This window comes from Carassius carassius, chromosome 48, assembly GCF_963082965.1.
Source record: "Carassius carassius chromosome 48, fCarCar2.1, whole genome shotgun sequence".
NCBI classification, from domain to species: domain Eukaryota; kingdom Metazoa; phylum Chordata; class Actinopteri; order Cypriniformes; family Cyprinidae; genus Carassius; species Carassius carassius.
Window position 1 is genome coordinate 13,918,251 of NC_081802.1, and position 27,240 is coordinate 13,945,490.

The following is a 27,240-nucleotide window of genomic DNA, read 5'->3' on the forward strand; positions in this document are numbered from 1 at the left end:
TTGGAAATGTCAGACAGGCTAAACAAGACTCCGCAATGTGGTGGAGTGAGTGTGCTGCTTATATGTGTGTGTGTGTGTGTGTATTAGCTGAAATGAGGTGCAGGTGTGAGTGCAGATGCAGGTGTGTGTGTGCAATCAGTACCAGGAATGAGGCAGGATGGGAAATGGAGTTCTGAATGAGTCCTGAGTCCTGAGTGGAGTGCCCTTTAATGAAGATTATGGGCACTCCAACTAATGATTGTGACAGCTGTAAACCTTTTTTTTAATCTGCTGTGAAGTTGGGCATTTTAACATGGAGAGTCTATGGGATTGACTCCCTTTGGCAGCCAACCTCTAGTGGCCAGTTAACGTATTACAGTTTAAGTCACTTCCATGTTGGCTTCATGATAGAGAGCATGGGTTGCCGCATGGTCATAACCAGGTGCGGATTAATGCACAGGTTTGCCTAGACTGCAGGGGCCTAGGATTGGCCAGACCGTTTTATTATTATTATTATTATTATTATTATTATTATTATTATTATTATTATTATTTTAAATTTACTTCAGCATGAATAAAAAAGACCCTTCTTGGTGCATTCAAAACATTAAAAGAGGATTCGTTGCAGAGAGTCTGACAAAATAAATTTCTTGTTTTGTAGAATGCACCTTTAGCAGTGCTGAGATTTTGAGCGAAAGTAAAACAAGCACGCGCATTCAAAAGCGATTTTAATACCTGCGACTCTTTTTTTTTTGTCTCTATTTACACTTTGAAAATTAATGGGGCTACATTTGATTATGGCTGCACTTATTGTTTGCACTTAATGCAACTAAGTAAGGACTGTGTTGTTTATTTTTTGCTATTTATACTGTTTTTATTCCTATGTACAATTTGTGAAAAGGCCTTCAGTTAGGTGTTCAGTTACAGTGCTTCCGTGTTTTTGTCTTTTACTAAATCTGATAAATCATACTCAGAAAGTAGAACTGAAATGGCAATTATTACCAGATGATTAGTTAAAACAATTCAAAATGCACCCGCAGACTTTATTTTTATTTTTATTTTTTTCAGTCATGTATTTGGTCACTGTGATTTTTTATTTTAAATGTATAAAAAATGTGTATTGTCTCGTTCTCATGAACCCAATCTCGTGTCTTGTCTCTTGAGTTAAGTGTCAGGAATACCCATACCCCCGGAACCCCCTAGAAGAACTAATGTGCACCCACCACAGTCTCAAAAAGTGGGGGACACTGTGGGGACACTGAATGTAGTGGAGACACTGTAGGATTGGCTGTCTCAGTGTGTGTGTGTATGACAGTTCACCTTACTATTTGCTTGTGGACCATGTATGGCACTAAATACATTTTTCCAGTAAAGCATAATGATTGGGGGGATGGGGGGTCTTACACAAGCAGCCTAGGGGCCCCTGACCACCTCAATCCGCCCCTGATCACAACAGAAGCATTACGATCTGTCATGTTATAAAAAAAGAAAAACTTCCTACTGTGTGTTTATTTTAACATGTACAATGTTCATCTAATTCAGTAAATAGAATGAATAAATCAGAGTGCTGTGAGTGTGTGTTGGTATAGCTCTTTTCTGTGTGGTTAAGGTGTCATCTAAAGCTGTGTAGTGTTTCCAGTCAGAAAGAGATGTTTGCTGGGTAACGGCATAGAGGAAATAAATCTGGGTTACAGAATGAAGAATCATACAGTTGAGGCTATGCCCTCTCACAGGGGATTTACTAAATAAAATAGAACGCTAGTAATTAAAACATTTATTAAATATTATAGGCCTACTGATGTTAGTTCTGATCCTCAGATATGATTAGTGATCAGCTGTGTTCCATTAGTGCTGATATTTAATCCAACAGCACTGAAACATTTATTTGCAGACTCTAGTGTGCAGATCTCTTTGCTTTTTTTCAGAATGCCTAGTTTAAGCACTTCTAGTATGACTTTTATGTAAAAGCATTTATAGAGTCACATGAAGCAGCTTTGACTGTTGCAAACTAGTATTGTTAGACATTCATGGCAGAATAGACTTCAGTATCAAGTGTGAATGTGCTTTACATGCATTAACACACTTGGCAAGCAATAAATGTGAACTAAATGTGCAGATCTAGTATACAAACAAAGCAGACATAATTCAATGCTGCTGTTTCCATTTGAGGTTAAGACGACTGTGAGAACAGAGATACATAAATGCATAAAGGTATTGAACAAATACTGCACTCGGTTCTTGGTTAAACCTCCAGTCTAGACAAAGGTGAGCGACCCAATTTGTCATTGGTTGTCAAGAACATATTAATGGTTTTGGTTAAGCACTTCAGTTAAGTTCAGTTAAAAATAAATCCAGCGGTTTGATATGTTATATATAATATACAAATATGACAGCAATAATATAACAATGTAAGTGATACAAATTTGAGGTGTGACCAATGCCATGCCATTTCTAAAGAAACTAAAGAAATTTGTTGTACTCTTTTCTTTTTTTTTAAATATATTTTTTATTTCACGTATAAATATGACAATGATGCTTAATGTGTGTTGTGTTCATATATTCATAAATGTTGACATGATGTTGAAATTGCATTTACTTTTTTATTGAATAAAATGGTGTCAAAAGAAGTATAACATCATTATTGAGAAACTCATAATAATACCCATCTTAACAATTTCATTGCTGATTTCTCAGGCTGTTCATTACTCACAGAAATGCACAAAACATATATTTATTTATTAAGCATTACGTTCAAACTTAATAAGAATGCAGATTTTAACTGAAATGTTTAAATGTGTTCTCAGCATAAAGGTGTTTTCATAAAAGTCAGTTTCAAATGCCGTTTTACACAATTCTTATACTATTTATAGATTCAGAACTATTGTAGACGTTAGAATGTATTTAAAAGTACTCATTAATATTTTCTTAAACATGAGTTTAAAAGAATGGAGGCAATCAAATACAAAGACAATGTTTTTGTTGTTATTGTTGTTGTTTTTTCATTCAGAAAATATTTATGCCATTCACTTGCTAGCTAATTTATTTATTTATTTTTCTCAGTACAAAAGGCACTTTAAAAATACAAGTAACCTTTGGTCATTGAACTGATGGGGTTTAGTATTTGTACAAATTAATTTATACAGTGATTGATTAAATTATATCACATGTAACTTTTTATACCCCCCCCCCCCCCTCCTATCGCCGATCCCCAGCATGCATTTTTCAAAAATACAAAAAAAAACCTGATCTAAAAAAAGTATAGCTGCCGAACTGTTTGTGGTCGGTGGGTTGAGAGTTGCATGAACTTCAAGTAACTAAACAAGTAGTTATACTCATGTGTTATGTCTTGGTGGCTTTAAAGCAGCATAGGTGCTGTTGATTTGGCTTGACCGAATATTTCTAGGAAGCTTGGAAAAATCCACCTCGGTGTACTGAAAGAGCAATGAAGAAAACAATATAAACTCGAGCTGTCCATGGACCAAAGTAAATGTTTAAATTAATAAAACATAGGATACTGTTTGAGCAAAAGGTTAGCAGGAATCCTAAATTATTATCAAGACACAAATTGATGATTTTTTTTTTTTTTTTTACCAGTAATTGGTCTTGATGCTGTTCTGAATCTTGCATCTGCTGTAAATCAGTGTTGAGTTGTGTTCGTTTTGGAGATCTTTTATTTCCAGCAACAAAAACCTTTAATAGACCTAAAAATAGAAATTCAGATTCAGTATGTACTAAAGGCTGTATTAATATTGCTTAAATTATTTAATTAAGTCAACTAAAAACCAAAATTATAGTGAAAAGACTAAATAAAGAACTTACATCTGTCTATGGAGAACAGCATCATATAGAAAACTCACCGATAACCACAATGATCAGAAGTCCATTCATCAGGCCAGATATGATGATGATAATAATCTGCCATTTGTTAACTGCTAATCTGCCATAATCTGTTTGATTCTGATCAATACACTTCACCACAGTATGATTGTGACACTCGGTTAATTGATCTGATTCTGTAATGAAAGTGTCCACAGTCTGTTACGGTAAAACCTGCTTGAGCACAATAACTGCAATTTAGTAGAACTGAGTTAAATATCTATAACATATTAATCTTTGTGTAGACCAATGAATAAGTGGTCTACTTATGTGTTTATGGGGTTAAAAAACTGAAGAAGTGAATTACAAATACTTATAAATAAATAAGAGACCATGAACATGTTTAAGTAAATGAACAGAAGTATATTCTGGTGCTGTTGCTGAGTTTTGGAGGAGTGCGTGTGTTCATACAGTAATAAACTCCTAATTCATCAGCAGTCACATTATTAATAACCAGACGATGTTTAAACTGCACTGAATATTTGTTTCTGAATGTTTTATTATAATAAAAAGGTGATTTTGGTGTTGAGAATGATCGTAGAATCAGTGTCGGAGGATCTGCTGTTTTCATTAAAATCCAATAAACCTCATTTTCATCAAGATCACAGTTTATGATCACATTTGATCCCAAATCAGTTAGTAGATCTGAAACTGCAGCTTGACAACAGATTAATACATCTGTAAGATAAAAAAGTCAATAAACATAATTAAGACCAGCCTCTTAAAATCACTGTGGCCCTTTAACATAAAACAATGTACAACAAAGTGCATGTAAATATGACCTTACAGAGCTGAAGCTGAAGGGTCTTCATTTTCTTGCCTGATTATAACCGTTGAATCTAATAAAGCCTGGTTCCCTCCACACAACATTCATAATGAAGTCTCCTGCAGCTCTCAAGCAGAAACCAGAGGAAGTCAAGTTTGCTTTGACCACATTGCAGACAGTTTTTTTCAACATCTAACGCCCACCATCATAATCATTTCATTAATTAGGTTAAACATGACAGTAAATTACCAGATATTTGCAGTAACATTAGAAAACCCATCTGTCACATAAAACACCCTCTCATGAAAACTCATAATAATTTGTACTAGAAGCTAAAATCGTATTACATTATATGACTTATAATTGTAGAAACACTTTCTTAGTTTTTTTCCCGTATTATGGTTTAGGTTTGATATTGAATGATTTCATTGTTTTGATCACATACAAATGATTATGAATTGTCACAAGGCTAGGTTGCTGTGTGTAGTCACACTGTGAAACACAGATATGAGTTAAGAGTTTTTACCAAGTGACTTAACCTATGTTGGCAGACATCATAGTGCCACCATTTTGCTTCAAGAGGTGAAGTGTATAAAGACACAAATGACCTAGTGCACCAGACCATTATACACAAAGACAACATAATGGCTACAAATAGACAATAAAACAATTTAAAATTTACAATATGAGCAAGTTTTAATAATATGTGAGATTACATGAAATGAATGTTTAAGAAACATGATGAGGTTGAAGCTTTGTCTACAAAAACACTCTGCTTTTGTGTTTGTACAAAAAACAAAAACAAAGACATTAACACTATAGTAATGAGAAGCAATGAATTTCTAAAGTAAAACAGTTGTTATGTGTGCCAAAGAATTCAAACTAGAACAAACATACAACATATGTTACAATGAGGCAGTGCTCTTCTTTGGTGCAACACATTTAGCCAATTTCTGTAAGACATATGAAAAACACAGTTTACCCACTTATCATGTACTGAACACTAAGTCTGCTCTACAGTGTCAGCGACCAATCCTCGGCCTGGTGAACGGTTTAGGCTGCCCTTTACTGGTAAAGCTGACTTTTACAAGAGTAACAATCTGTGAAACACAACAGTATTATCATTTAATGTCACAGTAGGTTCCTTATTTTTAGAACTCAATTATTGCAGTTCAAAATTTAAAGGGACACTATTTATGTCACGATCGGTGTTACAAGGAAACACAGGAGAGGGAACCAATTGCAGGTAAGTCCTTTATTTAAGGGGTAATCCAAAGGGGTAAACAGTCCAGGCAGGGTCAAAACCAGAATATCCAAACAGAACATAAACAAGACACGAAGACAAGGCAGGGCAAGGCAAGGCAAGAAGCGACGGACGTGAATAACTAACATTCAACAAGGACTCAGTTAAGGATGGCTGAAGCGAAACAGTCGTTCCAAAGCTTTGCGAGGTCCCGAAGCGCAGATGTGTCGAAACACTGATCCGAAGCGTGATTCGAAACACCCATGTCACGTGACTATGACCAAACGAAGCCTCGAAGTGTTTCACTAATTGTTTCATCAGGTGTGGTCCGCCGAATCAGCGTTTGATTGGAACGGTCGGGAACAGACCACACAATCGCACATCTGTATAAAAGTGAAATAAACGCATTTTGACTTCGTGGGTTTTTGTGAGAGGAGTTTGACTTTGAGATAGCGGATTTTTGGTGATATAGTGACATAGTGCGATTTGATTAGTTATATGCAATTTAGACTTACATTTAAATTTACACAACACATTGACTGAGAGGCTAGAGACAGACATACATAGATACATATAGTGACACATTAATAGATACATAGATATAAATATATATAGACAGCTAGATTAATAGATAGATACATATATAGATAGATTACAGATACATATATAAATACATATATTATAGATAGATACATATATAGATACATAGATTATAGATACATATCTAGATACATAGATCGATTCATATATAGATAGATAGATTTGGATAGATAGATAAAATGGAAGCTCCCCAGAAGAGATGCCGTACATCTGTGGTGTGGGAGCATTTCCATTTAGAAACCCCAAATAAAGTGAGATGTGTGTATTGTGATCGGCAGCTAGCCTACTGCAACAATACATCATCCATGATGCGCCATTTGAGGAGCACTCATCCTGCCATTTTACAGGGTGCAGAGGATGGCATTCCCCCTGTACCTAGGCCTGCTACTGACACTGCTGGGCCATCTAAGCAAGGTATGCATTGTGTGGGATATAATTATAATTGAAATATAATTACAACCTTTTGGGACACTGTTTATAAAGTTTATAAGTTATATAAAGCACTGATTATAAACACTGGAAGGTTTCCAAATAATGAACCAGTAGGCTATACCTTTAATAGATGTGCACTAATTGAAGCTGTATTTTTCCAATGTATTTGTCTGAAAGTATGTTTTGTCTTCTCTTTTAAAAGTCAGACAGAGGGAATTGGATGAGGCTCTTATAAACATGGTGGTGAAGGATCTGCAGCCCTTCACCATCGTGGACGATGAGGGATTCAGGGCATTTGTGAACAAGCTTGATCCAAGCTATGTCCTCCCATCCCGGAAGGTGCTTAAAATAATGGTCAGCGAAAAGTACAACAAAGCCAAGGAGAAGACAATGGAGGACCTACAAAAGGCCGAATTTGTTAGCCTTACAGCTGACATGTGGTCCTCCATTAATATGGATGGATATCTTGGTGTGACTTGCCATTACATAACACCAGAGGCAAAAATGGCAACTGTTGTACTGGGTGTAAGGAGGTTTTACCAAACCCACACAGCCCAGCATCTCATGGAGGCTAAAGCCTTGCTAATGGCTGAGTGGGGAATAACCTCCAAAGTTCAGTGCATGGTGACCGACAATGCATCTAACATGATCCTAAGTGCCCAGCTACTCCACCTTCGCCATGTCCCATGTTTTGCTCATACTTTAAATTTGATTGTGAAAAAGGCACTAGATCAAACCCCAGTCATCAATGAAATACGCCAGAAAGATAGTGGGGTTGTTCAGATCCAGCTGCAAAGCAAAGGACAAGCTTGTGGAGATGCAGAGCTTGATGGGAAGACCAACTCTGAAACTGATACAGGAGGTTGACACGAGATGAAACAGCACATTTGACATGCTACAGCGCTTGTATGACCAACGTGAACCAGTGGCTGCTGCACTTTCCAACTTAAACAATGATACTGCTCCCCTGACAAGTATTGATTATGACATTATTGAACAATCATTGTCAATACTGCAACCATTCAAACTCGCAACAACAGAGATGTCAGAGGAAAAGAGAGTGTCTGCTTCAAAGCTTATACCACTGTACAGGATGTTGCAGCACAAGCTTGCACAGAAAAAAGGAAATGCAACGCAGGAATCAACTGTTCAATTAGGTAGGCCACAATGACCATACTACCCATGTGATTGGCCATAACTGTCAAATTATTGTCATTATTATAAATATGTGTTTCTCCTGTTTTGGCTCATAGGCTCACATCTGCAAGAAGGTCTGCACTCCAGATGTGGAGGTTATGAGAGTTTTAGAGCCTTGGCACTGGCTACACTGCTGGACCCAAGGTTCAAAAATGTGGCATTTGGAAATGCTGCCAAAGCCCAGGAAGCTGAAAAGCATATCACACTGGAGTGTGCTTCACTGATGCGTTCAAACACAAATCCCGGTGAGCAGTTTCAGTCTGTGTTATGTTATGTAATCTGAATCATGTAATATAATATATCCTTCATATATGCCGTCAGTTTAGGATTTGTTACTAATTGCTGTTTTCATTTTTATTCAGACCCAGAAATGTCAACATCACACCCATCATCATCATCATCACCATCACCATCAACATCAACACCAGTAGAAACACAGGACAGTTTATGGGAACTTTTTGATACTCGCATCCATCAAACCAAGATGATACACAATGCTACAGCTGATGCCACAGTGGAAGTGAAAAAATACATCAACGATGCGTATTTGCCCAGAACTCATGATCCACTAACTTACTGGAAAGAGAGAGCAGTAATCTTTCCTCATTTGTATGTCCTTGCAAAAAAATATCTTTGTATGCCAGCAACAAGTGTCCCTTGTGAGAGGATTTTTTCAAAGGCTGGAGAAATTATCTGTAAAAAAAGAAGTAGGCTAAGTCCTTCCACAGCAGATAAATTAATATTTTTGAATAAAAATCTCTAAAAAAAGTGAGACATTGTGGCTTGATTTCTTTTATTAATATTCATTTTTCATGACCAAAATAACATTATGCACAGTGAGGAGCCTATAGGTTACAAGCTTCACATATTAGAACATTATAATAATAAAAAAACAACACATTTTTTTAATGGCTCGTCAAGGTTGTTTCAGATCAACACCTGCAAGTGACCACTAGGTGTCACCGTTGAGACGGGTGTCGGATTGATTCGAAGCCTCGAAACAATATGGCACATTTGGTTCAACTGTTTCATTGGTTCACGAGGCCTCGATTTTGCCATCACTAGACTCCGTGACAAAGACTTAGACAGACCAGGTATAAATACACAAAGGATAATGGGGAAACAGGAGACAGGTGGGGAACAATCAATTAACTAAACAAGGAGGAAGGTGACCAAATAAGGAGACAGGAAGTGATAATATGATAAACACAGTGGGAACTGGGGACACCTAGTGGAAACCCAGGGAACACAACCCAGACACTGTGACAGTACCCCCCTTCTACGGAGCGGCTCCCAGACGCTCCAAGACAGACACAAAACAGAGACGAGGAGGGAGGCGGACAGGTGGAGGCTCAGGGGGAGGGACGGAGGGCCAGACTAACAGAAAGGAACAGGGACAGACATTAACACAAAAATAAAAGGAAAAAAACAACATGAAGCCCCCCAGGGCGGAGCAGAAGACCACCACACCCTTGTGGTCGAGGCCAGAGTCCTCCAGGGCGGAGCGGAAGACCACCACAACCGTGTAGTCAGGGCAAGCGCCCCCCAGGGCGGAGCAGAGGACCACCACGTCGCGTGGTCGACGCCAGAGTCCCCCAGGGCGGAGCAGAAGACCACCACAACCGTGTAGTCAGGGCAAGCACCCCCCAGGGCGGAGCAGAAGACCACCACATCCGTGTGGTCAGAGCGGAAGCCCCCCAGGGCGGAGCAGATGACCACCACGCCCCTGTGGTCGATGCCGGAGTCCAACAGGGCGGAGCAGCAGTGGCGCTGGGCAAGCAGCCATCTTGGGCCATGACTCTGGACAGGCGGCCATCTTGTACTGTTGTGCTGGGCTGGCGGCCATCTGGGGTTGTGGCGCTGAACCGGTGGCCAATGTGGGCATTGGCGCTGGGCTGGCGGCCATCTTGTACTGTGGCGCTGGACCGGTGGCCAATTTGGGCATTGGCGCTGGGTTAGCAGCCATCCTGTGCTGTGGCGCTGGACTGACGGCCATCTTGTGCTGTGGCGCTGGACTGACGGCCATCTTGGGCTGTGGCGCTGGAACGGTGGCCAAATTGGGCATTGGCGCTGGTTTAGCGGCCATCTTGTGCTGTGGCGCTTGGCTGGTAGCCATCCTGGGCAGTGGTGCTGGACTGACGGCCATCTTGGGTTGTGGCGCTTGGCTGGTAGCCATCCTGGGCAGTGGTGCTGGACTGGCGGCCATCTTGGGTTGTGGTGCTTGGCTGGTTGCCATCCTGGGCAGTGGTGCTGGGCTGACGACCACACCGTCGGAAGAGACAGGAGTGGCTGGGGCATCCCACAGAAGCCGATGCTGCAAATAGTACACAAACTCCCAGAACTCCAAAGTTTCTAAATGCGCCATCTCCTCCTGAGAAACTGGATCAACCAGCCCGCTGTTAAAATAATGGAAATAATAAAGGGCTGCGTCATTGTATCCCATGCCCTCGGCCAGGGACCAGAACACCTGTGCCAGGGCACCCACCTCATTGGCCTCTTGGCGGAGGGCGATCAACTTCAGATACTTCGCCCTCCGCTCCGCCATCCTGGCTGGGGAGCGGGAAAAAGACATACCGCTGGTTCCTTGCATGACGGAGTCCTTCTGTCACGATCGGTGTTACAAGGAAACACAGGAGAGGGGACCAATTGCAGGTAAGTCCTTTATTTAAGGGGTAATCCAAAGGGGTAAACAGTCCAGGCAGGGTCAAAACCAGAATATCCAAACAGAACATAAACAAGACACAAAGGCAAGGCAGGGCAAGGCAGGGCAAGGCAGGGCAAGGCAGGGCAAGGCAAGGCAAGGCAAGGCAAGGCAAGGCAAGGCAAGAAGCGACGGACGTGAATAACTAACATTCAACAAGGACTCCGTGACAAAGACTTAGACAGACCAGGTATAAATACACAAAAGGATAATGGGGAAACAGGAGACAGGTGGGGAACAATCAATTAACTAAACAAGGAGGAAGGTGAGCAAATAAGGAGACAGGAAGTGATAATATGATAAACACAGTGGGAACTGAGGACACCCAGTGGAAACCCAGGGAACACAACCCAGACACTGTGACAATTTATCTGTATCTGTCACAATCAAACCAATATGCTGATGTAAAAGAATGTTATACATGTCTACATCAGCATTTTGGTTTGAGCTGTGTGTTTTCAGTTTCTCTGTGGTTCATAACTGATGGTGGCACTGGAAACTCAGGATTAATTTCAATCTCTTGATGATAATAAAGTCACAGCAGGAATGTGTCAAACATAATTCAGAAAACTTAAGAGTTTAAATAACCATATGTACAGAGATCATATATATATATATATATATATTTATATTTATTACTATTATTATTATTATTTTTTTTTTCAGGATCAATATCCACTGAACAAGGAAACCAAGGAGGAACAGAACAGGACAGAGTGTTTCCATCCCTGCCTTTGCGCTTGGTTTGCATTATAATACCTGTGATGTTATTTATAGGGGTTATTATTTTCATTGTAGTTTTCTTGAAAAGAAAGTACTCAAAATATAGGGCAGCTGGAAACGGTGTGAGTTCAGCCACTCATGATATGGTAAGCCCTTGAGCACAATATGAACCAGTAAAGGCTGATAATCATGACGAAGCTGTTGGTAAATGAAAAACTGCACTTTCCTGCAGCAAATGCATGAGCTTTTGTGTTAAACATGGAGTCAGTTGAGGATGGTGCTTTCATTGCTTTCAAAGTCCAGAAAGCAAAGGAACAGAAAACAGCTAGAATGAGTGAGTGTTTCTGTATCTCTGTATATTATGTGATTCTTAGAAATCTCTAGTGATGTGGTCGTTCATGGTTGTGGAATTCAAGTCAATTCCAAATTATCAGGAGCTCACAAGGTGCTCTACTCATTCATAAATCACTATCGTAATTATAGTCCACAGCGGTTTTTGCAGGAAACAACATTCTTAAACACGGCATATCTGTAAATAAAGGAGAGAAGGCCTCATAGTAGCTTGAGGCTCAACATATGACCTTGAACTGATAAGAATTTCCAAGCACAAAGGGAAAGCAACTATAATAAAACATGAATCATTGGCTTGGCTTTTCAGAAATATGTTTAATTTGCATAGAATCACATTTGCTTTGCATTCAGGTACACAAAGCAACAGCACCATATAAACTACTTACCTGGTCATATAACATTTCTTGAATATCCATTTTATTTCATTATTTATTTATTTTTGTGGAGTGTTAGATGTTTAGATGCTGTTAACAACATTCTCACTTATAAGACAATTGCCTGAAACCATGGGCTTAGTTTGTTGGCCCATTTCTGCCTTATAAGAAAAATGTTACAATCTTAAAAAGTTTAAGCTACAATGTTGCTTCAATGGCTGTTTTTATATTTTCCTTTTGCACTATTTGTCTTTTTTTTATGTTATGTCTCGAGCCGTTCTATATACTAGTGTTTATGAAGTGTGCTAATAACCTTGCCTCACCTCATGGCTTTCTAAGTTAAAAAGTAAGTTTTTTAATGTTTACAGATTTTTGATGTCTTGTACTTTTATATCCTTGCCTTGTGTACTGCATTTTTATTGTGCAACAGAACAAGAGGATGAAACCGGTACATTTTTGACTGAAGTTATAAGACACATAATCCTTTCAATATGTTTCTGCCTTAATTCTGTATTAGTTCTTCTGTATTCTGTTTCATTGTATGTTGACAAGCTCTTTATATTCAAGACCCAATAAATCATGTAAATAAAATAGAATCTGCCAAAGTTGTTTGGATATTTCTAATCTTATGTGCATTCAGGTCGACTGGGTTTTATTTTAAATCGATCTGTGTTGCACAATTTAATTAACAATTCGATGATAATCGAAGACAAAAAGACAGATATAACAATTCAAAAGAATGAAGACGCTGGGTCCAGCTAAATGCTGATTTCAATTCTTCTGTGGAGATTGAGGACAAGCGCGATATAGTCTGAAAGCCAGCTGCAAAACCTCAAAGAGAAAGTGAAACAAGATGCAGCACAGAAGAGAAATTACACCCCATTGCGCAACCCATTCAACGACGATTCCACTGCTAACCAGCTGGAGTCACTGACATCGTCCCACAAAAGTATGTTAGCTGCATTTCCTTTTCATATGTCTGTGCTCTGGACATTGTTGGTTTGAAAATGTGGAACTTACAATATTTAACCTAGATGCGAATGATGACGATGAAAGGACCGGTTCCTGCTCGATGGAGCAGCTCAGGCACAAGATCAAGCTCAATGCTTAGAGCCCACTAAGAGCAAAAAAAAAAAGTCATTTTAAGCGAAAATCACCTTGATTTACTACAATTAAAGAAAGAAAACATTGTAATTCAATTTGAAAGTGCCAAGTTACATAGAAAGGTGCTTCTTTTACAAATGAAAGTATTACAGATGCAAAAACAAAACTTACTACAGTACAGGAAGTACACATATTTTTAGTGAGTTGTAGCAATGTAAGAAATAGATTGAAAATGAAGGAAACATTACGAAAAACAATTTATTTATGTGCTAAATATACGACTAGTAAACAATAGGCTATAATTTCTGTAAAGATATAAACTATCCATTTATTTATTTGTTTGTTTGATTAAATATACAGTATAACATGTTAATAGTTAGTTATATAATATAAATGCATGTTACTGTAATAAAAGGAATGAATGAATAGATGATTTTTATATTTATTAATATATATATATATATATATATATATATATATATATATATATATATATATATATATATATATATATATATATATATAGAAAAAGTGCAGTATCGACTAAATACAAAATAATTGGTGTAAGCTAATGCAAGGTATGTGTGCTGCATAAAAGTGACCACTTTTAAAGTAGCATACATACATGCATAAATATATAAACTACATACTATACTGCATTTACTGCATTACTGTACTATAGCCTACTACATACTATACACTACTACATGCTATATAAATATAACTACACTTTAACCGCTTTTATGCAGTTAAATGGTTCCCCGAGTAGGGAACGAGACACTGAATCCTTTAGGGGTCGCTACTGGAACACCTCATTGTGACCCGTATCCAAATAAATGCAGCATGAGAAGTTAATCCTTAACTGTAATGGACCAAGATTATAGTTAATCCAGGTTTATTGTGAAATTAAATCCAGGATCAAAATGATAGATTCAATGTAAGCCTGCTTATTTTTAAACAAGGTTTAAATTAAGATTAGTGTAACAGAATTATTAGCGTAACCTTGATTTAATATAGATTAAAGCTTTATCCTTGTTGGTATAACCTGCATCTCCAAAAGGGCCAAAAGATATTATTTTGTACTCTTTATATACATTTACATAAAGTGCATAAACAAGACAGCCGAAGCTGTATGAGGGTTCTTGAGGCAGTGTACTATAGGGCTCCTTGAGGGATCAATGAGAGCTTTAAATGCCTCTAAATGCATCTTGGCACCAGAATATGATAAACACATGAGGCTCTTCCTCACTTGTGGCAATATATACGACAAACGTCCTGGTGCCACATCAAGCACCACTCCATAATAGTAAATGAAAAACATCAGATAAAGACGTCAGGTCATGCTTCTGTCAACTGAAAAAGCAAACAGGATCTTTGTATTTAAGAAGCAGTATGATAAGAATAGACATCAAAAGCATTTAATTAACATCAGTCAACACAATACAAAAACACATGCTATATAATATATACAATACAAGAAGCTCTGCTTGCATTGAAAATATTTCTTGGATGAATGCACCAATTAACCCAATATCAATGAGGATAAAAGAAGCGTGCCAGAGAATTTAATCGTATGTTATAGGCTGTTTAGGTACTCCTGTTTTTGAATCTCTTCCAAACCGGTGCTCTTATGGTCTGAATGATCAGTTCAGCAACATGATCTGAGCAGTCAGAGAAGCTGTGATGTTTTTACACCTGTTTGATATTATCACCACATAATCTTATAGTATGAGCGCTTCTACAGTAAATCAAGAAAACAACATGGGATCCACATAGTCTTATATCCTAACATTAGCCAGAAACTTTGAAATCTGACTTGTTGATAGGCATGTTGATCCAGGACCAACAAGGATGTTTGTCCAGGAAACATTTCCTACTTGGCAAAATCACATGCACTTCTAAGAAAATATTCTTCATCTTAAGTCCTAAATGTGCTCTTTGCACTTCTGTGTCAAACATGAAGTATATGTATAGCAATGTTTTTCAGTAAAAGTGTCTACACTTCCCTAAAACAATATAAGTTTAACTGAGAAGCAAAATTATTTTAGATATTAAGCCTTATTTGCAGAGAATATACTGCTTGAATAGTCAATAGTAGAAGTCAATAGCAAATCAAGACGTCTTTAAGCATTAACAGCAAAATATATGTTTATGCTAAAAGCAGACTGTTAAAGGAATAGTTATTTATGGTTATAACTGCTCTAACAGAGAAAGTCTCTTTCTGAGTTGTTTGAACGTCTTTGTCTCTCTGTTGTATGCTTCCCTCTACTGGGCCAAACTTAAAAATTAACCAAATGGCATTTATATTAAAGAGAGAATGAGCACAATGTAAGTGATATTGTAGATTCCCAGTAATATCATTCAGTCTAACCTATATAAAATGTATGAAGAAGAATGCCAAGACTTAAAAACAAGCCAGACAAGACTGTGGCCCCTTTTTGTTTCTCTAATGTTCAAACCTACATTAGCAGTGGTGGTGAAATCAGACTCTGTCTCTTAGATGGCAGACCTCTTCTTTCTTCTCTTGATCCGGATTTTTCTGATTCATATGAAAAGTCCCAGCAATCTGTGCAAAAAAGTCACAATCAAGATATGATTATGCTATTTTAAGGTATCTATATATTCATGCAGACAGACACATTTATACTATAATAAATTGTGCAAGATACACACGTAACTGATTATGATCAGCCTATACATCATCAATAAACCCAGCAGTTTCCCTGATCCCTGATCCTGCATTTATCACCTAAAACAGATCATATAAGAAAATACATAATTAATCATTCATCTCATATGTAAATTAATTTTGAAATAATATTCAGGTAGTTTGTCTGTTTGTTCTGTAAATATATTCTAATTATAAGGTTGTATTATTTTTCTTTTTATAGTAATGATTTATTTAGAAAAATAAGGAAAATACCTTCATGACTAAACGTTTCCCCGATTTTTTTTATATATATATAAGCTGCTGCCTATTTATAGATCTACATTGAAAATGCTGATTTAAAATAAAAAGGGAGCAGCATACACTCAGACCATTACATTATGAGGATGATCAAATAAATTAAGATGAAATTATAATGTCTGTTGGGTTAAAATGTTCATCTTTCTAAAATAAACACATTTGAACATTTAAATGTCTCAACATGACTAACATCTTCCTCAAAGTTGCTTAAATATACAGTTTAAATGTATTTAAATTAATAAAAATTGAGATTATTTTGAAGTCAGGCTGTGAATTGTAAAGTGCATCTTAATGCCTGAAAAGTCTTGAAGTGACTATCATCTCTTCTACAAACAATGGTGCAATTTTGTGCTATACTTTCCACAAGTCATAGTTACTCTTTTGAGCAATAGTTATTTTTTGCTACATACAGTAGTTGTGAAATTAGCAGGGTAGATTTGCATGTGTGATCTGTCCATTTGGAGAACATTACTGATGCTATCAGTCATCTAACTCAACACATTTCCAAGAAAACATAAGTGACGACTTTATTCAACAATTCGTGTAGCGCCATTTTGGCAAATCTAAGCGTTATGCAGATAGCATATGCTCTTCTGTATCTGCCGCACCACAAAGATACGTTTTTTTATGTGTATTTACACTTTGGTTTGAAAGCAAACAATGCATTGGCACAGCACAGATATAGAAGAGCATATGCCATCTGCATCCTGCTCAAAATTGCCTAAATGACACTATACGCTGACGCTTATTTATTCATCTTTCAGATGAAGTGTAAATCTCAATTTTGTAAAATTTAAACTTACAGTAAGACATGTTTAATATATATTTAACAACTTCTTAAGAAACAAAAAATCCTTAAAAAAGTAACAAAGTTTATAAAATAAACATTAAGCACTGGTTCTAACATTGATAACAAATCAGCATATTAGAATGATTTAGGTAGAATCATGTGACACTGAAGACTTTAAATTAGTGTGATGAAAATTCAGCTTTGATCACAGAATTTTTTTTTTTTATTATGGTAAAATATTTAAATTATAGTAAAATAGAAAGACATTATTTTAATTTGTAACAATATTTTACAATATTATTGTTTGGTTTATTTATTCTTTATTGTATTTTTGATCAAATATATCCAGGCTTGATGAGCATAAGATACTTTATTCAAAAACATTAAACATAGCAATGTTCCAAACTTTTGTACTGTATAAGCACAAATATGCACAATTTTAAATTAAATGTTGTACAAGCAAATAGATTAGGGATCATATTTTTTTCAAGTGCTTTTTTATTAGGGTGGGGGGGCTCAAACATGAATTTTCCCTATGGCCTCCTAGTCTACAACTGGCCCTGCCAACACAGTCTCACTCCCTACTCGTCAAATGTCTGACGCATGGTCAAGGGATCTGGCGTCACTTTTTTGACGCACTGGGTATACCTTTGGCGTTATTTTTCAACGTGCAGGTTAGTCCGATAGACTTCTATAGAACTCAGCAGCGTTTAAATTTGACGTCTTGGGTCAGCACACCGCAACGAGACTAAATAAATAAAAATAAAAAAGGATAGGCTACAAAAAATTATATGTGACAGAGATCGTTTTTATCTGGCCCTCAAACTTGTTTTTGAGGTTTCAAAATCCCCGCAATCTGATATCAGAGTGCTCTCTGTGCAAAGGCTTAGCGCGTTCATCAGTGGTGAGTTTAACAACACTCAACTGCAGGTAAAACAGCATTCAGCGATGAGTTTAACAACACTCAACTCCAGGTAAAACAGCATTCAGCGATGAGTTTAACAACACTCAACTCCAGGTAAAACAGCATTCAGCGATGAGTTTAACAACACTCAACTCCAGGTAAAACAGCATTCAGCGGTGTGTTTAACAACACTCAACTCCAGGTAAAACAGCATTCGGCGGTGAGTTTAACAACACTCAACTCCAGGTAAAACAGCATTCAGCGATGAGTTTAACAACACTCAACTCCAGGTAAAACAGCATTCAGCGATGAGTTTAACAACACTCAACTCCAGGTAAAACAGCATTCGGCGGTGAGTTTAACAACACTCAACTCCAGGTAAAACAGCATTCAGCAGTGAGTTTAACAACACTCAACTCCAGGTAAAACCGCATTCAGCAGTGAGTTTAACAACACTCAACTCCAGGTAACACAGCATTCAGCAGTGAGTTTGACCAAAGCAACGCTCAACTGCAGGGAAAACGGCATTAACAGGTGAGTTTAACAACGCTCCAAGACGCGTGCAAGTAAGCAGTTTAACCGTTTTCTTACAACCCATACTTGCTTATCGCTTATTCATAGTTTATCACTATGAAATCACGTTCAAGAAGTCTCATTCAGCACACATCGCGATACTTGCCATCAGTTTACATGTGCCACAGGTTCGGTGAGTAGATGTAAATACGCTCTTTTAATGCCTGTTATAAAATGTAATCTGTCTTCTTTATTAATCAGATTAGAGCCGTATTGTTTACTCGCTGTATTATATCAGTCATCCGCGGCTGTCTTTGAGTTTCATTGCGTTTAACTAAATGAACACAGCTGCTAACTAGTGTGATTAAACTCTGTCTGTCACGTGACATGCCATAGCCTTTCAATATATTCATTTCAGGTTCAGAGATGTAAATTTGTAGTAAAATCATGGTAACCACGACACGTACAATAGTAACAAATAAAATTTGAAGTTAAAACCCAGGAACGGGACATTTTCAGTAACTGTAGTTTTACTATGGTATATTAATAATCAATCCAACAATACAATAATCATCAAACTAACAATGGTTGTACAACTGTAATGGTCGTTTTTGATGTGCTTTTATATGACAGATATCACACATTTACTGTACCATGCTTTTGATACCTTTTTATGTAAATCCAAAAAAAGTAAATAAATAAAAGGACACATTTTTCCCCTCTTGCAGTTCATTTATATCAGTTTATATTTTAAATATTCTGCTCACAAAACATAATTAAAATTCTGTTTATAATCATATTTTATTAACCCCCCCCCCCCTTTCGTATTTTTATTATTATTATTATTTATTTTTATTTTTTTTTAGCTGAACAGATGTAAAGGAAGCAGTCAGCCCAGTGGTGTTTCTGGAGAGGTATTCCTTCAGAAATTGAGAAGACAGAAGCCTGCGGAGGCAGACATTTGAAGCAGTAAGTCTTTGATAGTTTTACCTTTTTTTCAAACTGCTGTTATAAATTGCACAGCATTTGTTGTTTCTTAAACTTTTGCACTGTCCAAATACCCACACTTGCCATCTTTGCAATTGACCACTTGATTATTTATTTGACATATTTCCTGTGTTCCTGTGTTCGAGTGAGCATGGTGACCAAAAGTGTGTGTCGAACTTTTCATGACCTGATGACTGTGTTTCCCAATCCTGGTCCTGGAGAACCCCAGCACTGCACGGTTTTGGTGTCTCTCTTATCTGACAAACACACTTTTGAGGTCTTGGAGTCTTCAATGATGAGCTGATGATCTGAATCAGGTGTGTTTGATCAGGGAGACATCTCAAATGTGCAGTGTTGGGGTTCTCCAGGACCAGGATTGGGAGCCACTGCCTTATGGGACACACTTATGTGTTTACAGAGATTTTTAATTTTTTTATTTTTTATTATTATTCAACTTTGTATTTTAAAATAAATTCTAAATCTCTTTTCATTAGTCCCTATTACAGAGGACAATTTAATTTTTGGTGCTTCTAATTAAGTGAAAAAAATAATTTCAATATCTAATTATTATTATTGTTATTAATATTTCACATACATTGGAAAGGTTTCCGTGACCTTGTGAGATCTCTGCAAAAAGTCTCACAATTTATTTCAAAACATGATGCATGATGGGATACACTAAGCCTGGTATAGAGCTCCGGAGCGGTATTGGAGATAGTGTGGGTTTAGTGTGCATCAAGGGCACTGCGCTTTGGCATTATTAAGACTTGCGCACTACCGATAACAGTCCTGTTAGCTTGTAATAATTTTTAAAATAATTAATATGAATATAGCTTGTTATTAATGACTTGCTTTTATTAATGGATGCATTTAACATTTAATTATGCAGCATCTTTACAGAGGCTGTATAATTACACACACATACACACAGTAATGTATAAGTTGCATGTAATGAAATAATATTTCCTTTCTGTCTTACAGGATTGTTTGCAGATAATGCTGTTCTTCTTTTTCAGAAGTTTTTGGTGAGCCATCCCAGCTAATCTAGCCATGATCAGCTCTTCCCAGGTGCATTTGTTTAGAATATTTTTCAATCAACATTTACTCATCAAATGCTCTTGTCTGAATCTTACTTTAAATTAACTTAATTATATGTTTAATGAGCAATATTAATTGCACACAGAGTAAGTAGAGATTATCTTGTTTTTCAGAAGAGAAGGAAGACCAAGGAAATGATTTGCTCAGGATGAGGAATGAAGACGGATATCTTGTGCTCAAGCAAACAGAAGTCCTCTGGTATGTGTGTGTTGAAGCAATGCTGTGTTATGTGTTACAGCACTTTATGATGATCTCTCACAGGACTGGTCATCTAAGCTGTAATTAATCTTTCTAATATGTTGTTTTTTTTTTTTGTTTTTTTTTTTGATACAGCTATTACAATTATAGCATGTTGGCAAAGTGTGACTGGAACATTTTTTTTATTTTAAGTAAAAAAAAAAAACACCACCTGTTTGTCTTAAATAAAAGAATACAAGTTTTATAAAAGTGGTTTACATTATTTCATTGTTTCATACATGTTTTGTTATAAAATGTGGATTGATAGTTGATTGGTTTGAAGCAAGGCCTTACACTCCACAGACTAAAACACATTTGTGAGAGAAGTCAGAAACTTTGGAGAAAGATTCTAGAGGAAGAAAAGACACATTTACTGCAACAATTGATGAATTATAGAGGCAAAAATTTCTGTCACATGCTAAGGGGTGTCTCGTGAGCAAGTCCTTTGCCTTAATTCTTGCAGAATGAAATTTTTATTGCAGTATTTTAATTTGTACAGATGATCTCATCAGCCAAATGAGGGGTTTTGACCAAGTGTTGCTCTTGAACGGAGTGAAAGAAGAGGATGTGATAAATTGTCTTCAAAGAAAAAGCTTCTCTAAAGGTCTTAAAACAGCTTGAAGAATGGTAAGTGTACAGTACTACAAGGGTCATAGTTGCTCACACTGCTAAAATCACGCAGAACATAAGCTGAGCTCTCTGTCCATTAAACAACTTCATCTGGATTGTTTGTTTCACTTTGACCAGGTCTGGGATGTTAGGACTGAGAGATCCTCTGGCTGAGAACAAGCTACACCACATCAGTGCTGGATATCAACCACAAACTGTTTCCAGACACGAGAGAAGAAGATCACGATGGGGAGATGAAACCAGTTTAGATGTGATGATAAGGAATCATGATGCGCTGTTTAATATGGGTTAAAAGATAGTTCAACCACAGACAATCCTTCAGTGACAAGGGACATTGACAGCCAATGATATCAAAGCTGAGCAGCGGCGTCACACTTCCTTATCCATTTATGACCGATGTCTTCCATTTTTCGGCTGAAGGGATAGATTGGTTAACAATCAATAATATTTGCTACCTATTAGATTGTGTTTTATTAACGTCTACACCTTCCTCCAACAATAATGCAAATGCTCTAATTATTGTTGTTCAGCTCGACATAAATTGGGCAATTTTCATGAGCACATGGCCAGCATTCGCAGTTCTATCTAACCGATTCCTCTCATTAAATAGTGCATTTCCTAAACAAATGATTAGCTTCTAACATTTACATTGTATGTTATTTTGTGTTTTAAAGTTATAAAAATTATTCACTTTTGTGTTTCTGTGATTTGCCATTCTCTACCATTTGAACTCTAGCAATAAAAACAGAAAGAAAAAACTAATTCAAAGACAAAGTGCCCTTATAACTGCACTGCATCCTCTGTCAATAAGCTTGTTTTTGCCATTATGAAGAATAAAAATACTTTGCAAATACTTTTATAAAAAAAAAATACAGATTCTCTTTCAGAGAACACTGGACAATTTAATTGACCAAAAAGTGATACAACACACGGTTTCAAACTCAGAAAATAAAAACCATGAAGACATGCATGTCAAATGTGCAATATCATCTATTAAACTCCATCAGCACAGCATCAAATAAACACTGATTGTCCGAACAATGGAAGAAAGAAAACGTGTTCAGGAAAACAAACACCTGCTACATAAAAATGCAGAAATAAAACTGACAGTAACATCATTCACTTCATGACTGGAACTAGGGGATGGCTGTGCATGAATACGTCCTTTACGAAAACTCCTGATGAGAACTGATGTTTTTTTCTATGATAAAAGCACCAGAAGTAAAGTTTACTGTATGAAGCTTGAAAAAGAGAACACAATGCTTTATCAATACGAAAATACTATTTTCAACTATTGTTTTGATCACTGGTTCTGTATACAATATATGGGTTGCAGGAAGGTCACAATGTATTCATTATAAGCTTAGATTTAAAACAAAGTTGCATTTTCTGCAAAAATCAAACCTGCAGTGGTCTAAACACTGATCAAGGGAGCATTTCTGTGTATGGTGGGGAGATAAAGAGTTGAAGTTAAAGAGGTGAGTCCTTGTGCATGATGGAGAAGAACAGCATTATCTGCAAACAATCCTGAAAGACAGAAAGGAAGGAAATAGTATTTCATTACATGCAACTTTTTTTTAAGAGCATAAAAGCATCTTGAGTGTGATCATTTCATCTGGTAACTGCTGATGACACTCAAGTCTTACTTACGTATTTACTGACATCATCTGTAGAGCGACGCATGGCACATTGAAATTGAGTTGAAAACGTAGTATTTCACCCTATTTTCAGAAATATTTATGAGTAATATAGTCAAATAAATCATACAGTATATTGATAATATTGAACCAGAACCATGATCAGGTATGTGAGATGAATTCTGAAAGAAGCGCTGTTTGGAGAAACTCGTACTTCTCATAAGTGAAAGTCTTATGTAGCTTGTTGCTCGTGTTTGTGTTTGTGTTTGGCCTGCTGTGTTTGGGTTGACAAATGCTTCTTTTAAACTAGAATTAAAAACAGGAAAACTCTTAAGCATCATAAATACATTAAACATTAAATATTATTAACCTGATTATCAGGTTTATCGTTATTTTGATTTAGTTGATAGCCGTTAGCATTTTGGATTATCATCTTTTGTGGCTCATGTCAGTGTTTCATGGTAGTTTTAGTTAGTAGTAGTTAGTGATAGTAGTTGGATTTGCCTAGTCTTACGGTGAAATCGAGGTTTTACCAGTATAACAGGTTCATACAGATTCCTTTGGAGGGGCAGGTCCTCAATTTATAAAAAGGGCACATGGAGAACGGCATGGCAGATGCATCTGTATGGATAGCAGCAAATGCTGTGGCACAGTTTTGAAAAAGAAACACAAAACAGAAAATACCATTTTAAGTTTAAAAGTTAAAGAATTATTTATTTGCACTTCTGAATCACTCTGGAATTAGAAACAGAATTATGTTAGGCCTATTATTATTATTATTATTGTTGTTATTAATATTGAGTTGCTGTTGTTAAACAGTACAGTTGATGTTATGTCGGAAAGAAAATCTGTCTTATTTAAAATAAAATTATATGCTAATCCTTTTGTAAATGTATTAATTTGTTGAATGATAATGATAATAAAAACAGGACTGATAAGTATAATTTGGAGGATGAGAAAATCTGTATAGGCCTGTTTCACTAGTGTTGTGATAATTATTTTTATGTACTCTATGTATTTTAAATAAATACTGTAACAGTAATAGTTTAAAGTAATCGTTTTTAGTCAGATAACAAAGACAAGATCGCTCTACATCCTTTACATTTTCCCAATCAAGCAGCATGAATTAAAGAGTACAGGCACCTTTGTTTATATTGATGTGTGTAGAACGTTAGCTGCATTTTCTATATTGAATTTTAATTAAATGAAAATTCATCCCCTGCACATCCCCCGCAGGTGTATTCACATAGAGGTTTCTAGATTTACATTCAAAGAGACAATATGGATAGTCCATGCATGGCCTCTAAAATGAGGAGAAGTGAATATCTGGAGTGCTCAACACAGTGTATGTTTAATTCATATTTGAAGCCGGAGGGCAGTCGGGTGCAGAAAGTCTAAAACAGAGTCATAGAAGTAATGACTTGTGATGTGCAGGAAAACCTTAATATGGACAAAAGTATCCAGCTATCCCTGTAGCTGAGCTGAATAAAAAGCAGAAAAAAAACTTGAAGACAATAAACACACGATTGCGAAAATAAACGATTTATGTGTGTTTTACAAGTTATCTCCGGGTCATAAATAAACTATATGAATAATGCAGTACTGACTGACATATAATTTAGTGTCCTATAGAAACTATGAAATGTATTTCCTGCCTTATTCTGTGATAAAAAAAATAAAAAATTAAAAAATTAAAATAATGGGGAAAAGGTTTCTACAACCGATCATAAAATTGTCATTAGGAAAATATAGATTTTTTTATAAATATATATATATATATTAGGGGTGTAACGGTTCACAAAATTCACGGTTCGGTTCGCTACAATACACTGGTGTCACGGTTCGGTTCGGTACGGTTCGGTATGTTTTAGATACAGCAAAAAGAAAAAATTAGCAGATAAATTTCCTTGATTTTTAAAAAATGTTTTATTTATTAAAACTAACAAAGTATGTTTTTTTTATTTTTACATTGAACAATGATGGAGCTATTCTTTACCCATCTTCTGTGGTGTTTTCTTAGCAGCATACTGTATAAAACAAAAACGGCTCCTTATAAAAAAAAATGAAAATATTATATTAGTTATGAACAAATACAAAGATGTAACTTTTTATATGGAACTCTATAACTCTTTATATTGAGTGTGTTTTTACTCAATTGGTTCTCTATAGGGCTTATGTTTTTTGGAACAAAGCAGGAATTACGGTCTGTCTGAAATGGGCTTGTGAAGGAATATTGTAACGGGGCTCAATTACATTAAGCATGTTCTTAAAACCTACGTTTTCCACTACAGAGTAAGGCGCTCGCTCACTCAGTACGCGCTGAAGGCTCGTTGCAAAATGGCTAATGCGTTTAACAGACCAGAAATAGAAGATCCTCCAATAACCAACAGGTCTGGTGTTTGGGTGCACTTTGAATTCCCTGTAAGCTATAATGGTGATGATAGAATCAATGGTAAATACAACCCGAATTCCGGAAAAGTTGGGACGTTTTTTAAATTTGAATAAAATGAAAACTAAAAGACTTTCAAATCACATGAGCCAATATTTTATTCACAATAGAACATAGATAACATAGCAAATGTTTAAACTGAGAAAGTTTACAATTTTATGCACAAAATGAGCTCATTTCAATTTTGATTTCTGCTACAGGTCTCAAAATAGTTGGGACGGGGCATGTTTACCATGGTGTAGCATCTCCTTTTCTTTTCAAAACAGTTTGAAGACGTCTGGGCATTGAGGCTATGAGTTGCTGGAGTTTTGCTGTTGGAATTTGGTCCCATTCTTGCCTTATATAGATTTCCAGCTGCTGAAGAGTTCGTGGTCGTCTTTGACGTATTTTTCGTTTAATGATGCGCCAAATGTTCTCTATAGGTGAAAGATCTGGACTGCAGGCAGGCCAGGTTAGCACCCGGACTCTTCTACGACGAAGCCATGCTGTTGTTATAGCTGCAGTATGTGGTTTTGCATTGTCCTGCTGAAATAAACAAGGCCTTCCCTGAAATAGACGTTGTTTGGAGGGAAGCATATGTTGCTCTAAAACCTTTATATACCTTTCAGCATTCACAGAGCCTTCCAAAACATGCAAGCTGCCCATACCGTATGCACTTATGCACCCCCATACCATCAGAGATGCTGGCTTTTGAACTGAACGCTGATAACATGCTGGAAGGTCTCCTGCCTCTTTAGCCCGGAGGACACGGCGTCCGTGATTTCCAACAAGAATGTCAAATTTGGACTCGTCTGACCTTAAAACACTATTCTACTTTGAAATAGTCCATTTTAAATGAGCCTTGGCCCACAGGACACGACGGCGCTTCTGGACCATGTTCACATATGGCTTCCTTTTTGCATGATAGAGCTTTAGTTGGCATCTGCTGATGGCACGGTGGATTGTGTTTACCGACAGTGGTTTCTGAAAGTATTCCTGGGCCCATTTAGTAATGTCATTGACACAATCATGCCGATGAGTGATGAAGTGTCGTCTGAGAGCCCGAAGACCACGGGCATCCAATAAAGGTCTCCGGCCTTGTCCCTTACGCACAGAGATTTCTCCAGTTTCTCTGAATCTTTTGATGATGTTATGCACTGTAGATGATGAGATTTGCAAAGCCTTTGCAATTTGACGTTGAGGAACATTGTTTTTAAAGTTTTCCACAATTTTTTTACGCAGTCTATCACAGATTGGAGAGCCTCTGCCCATCTTTACTTTTGAGAGACTCTGCTTCTCTAAGACAAAGCTTTTATAGCTAATCATGTTACAGACCTGATATCAATTAACTTAATTAATCACTAGATGTTCTCCCAGCTGAATCTTTTCAAAACTGCTTGCTTTTTTAGCCATTTGTTGCCCCCGTGCCAACTTTTTTGAGACCTGTAGCAGGCATTAAATTTTAAATGAGCTAATTAAGTGGATAAAAGTGTAAAATTTCTCAGTTTAAACATTTGCTACGTTATCTATGTTCTATTGTGACTAAAATATTGGCTCATGTGATTTGAAATTCCTTTAGTTTTCATTTTATTAAAATTTAAAAAACGTCCCAACTTTTCTGGAATTCGGGTTGTAGTAAGGTCTCATATCCGCGGCTATAACGTAAATGTAGCCTACCAATCGCCGTGGTGATGTCTTTTGC

The 27,240-nt window shown here is 36.8% G+C and overlaps 1 protein-coding gene and 1 long non-coding RNA gene across 5 annotated transcripts in view; both read left to right on the plus strand.

The window, feature by feature from the left end:
- The window catches only part of LOC132131520 (CD276 antigen homolog), a 440,273-nt gene that overhangs the window by 58,835 nt on the left and 354,198 nt on the right, over positions 1-27,240 (plus strand). For 3 of the 4 annotated variants that reach the window (XR_009428883.1, XR_009428882.1, XM_059543571.1), the window contains 2 exons: positions 11,461-11,643; positions 12,113-12,754. The exons of the other annotated variant lie outside the window; for it this stretch is intronic. Coding sequence is in view for 1 of the 3 variants with exons in the window: in XM_059543571.1 (XP_059399554.1) it covers positions 11,461-11,643; positions 12,113-12,144 (215 nt within the window). In the remaining 2 variants the exon portion in view is untranslated. Of the gene's footprint in view, positions 1-11,460; positions 11,644-12,112; positions 12,755-27,240 lie in introns of those variants that run through there. 4 annotated transcript variants of the gene reach the window in all.
- LOC132131884 (uncharacterized) lies at positions 20,556-21,725 on the plus strand. The gene is made up of 4 exons (XR_009428964.1): positions 20,556-20,576; positions 20,720-20,804; positions 21,343-21,470; positions 21,591-21,725. It is a non-coding gene; the product is annotated as an uncharacterized LOC132131884 (long non-coding RNA).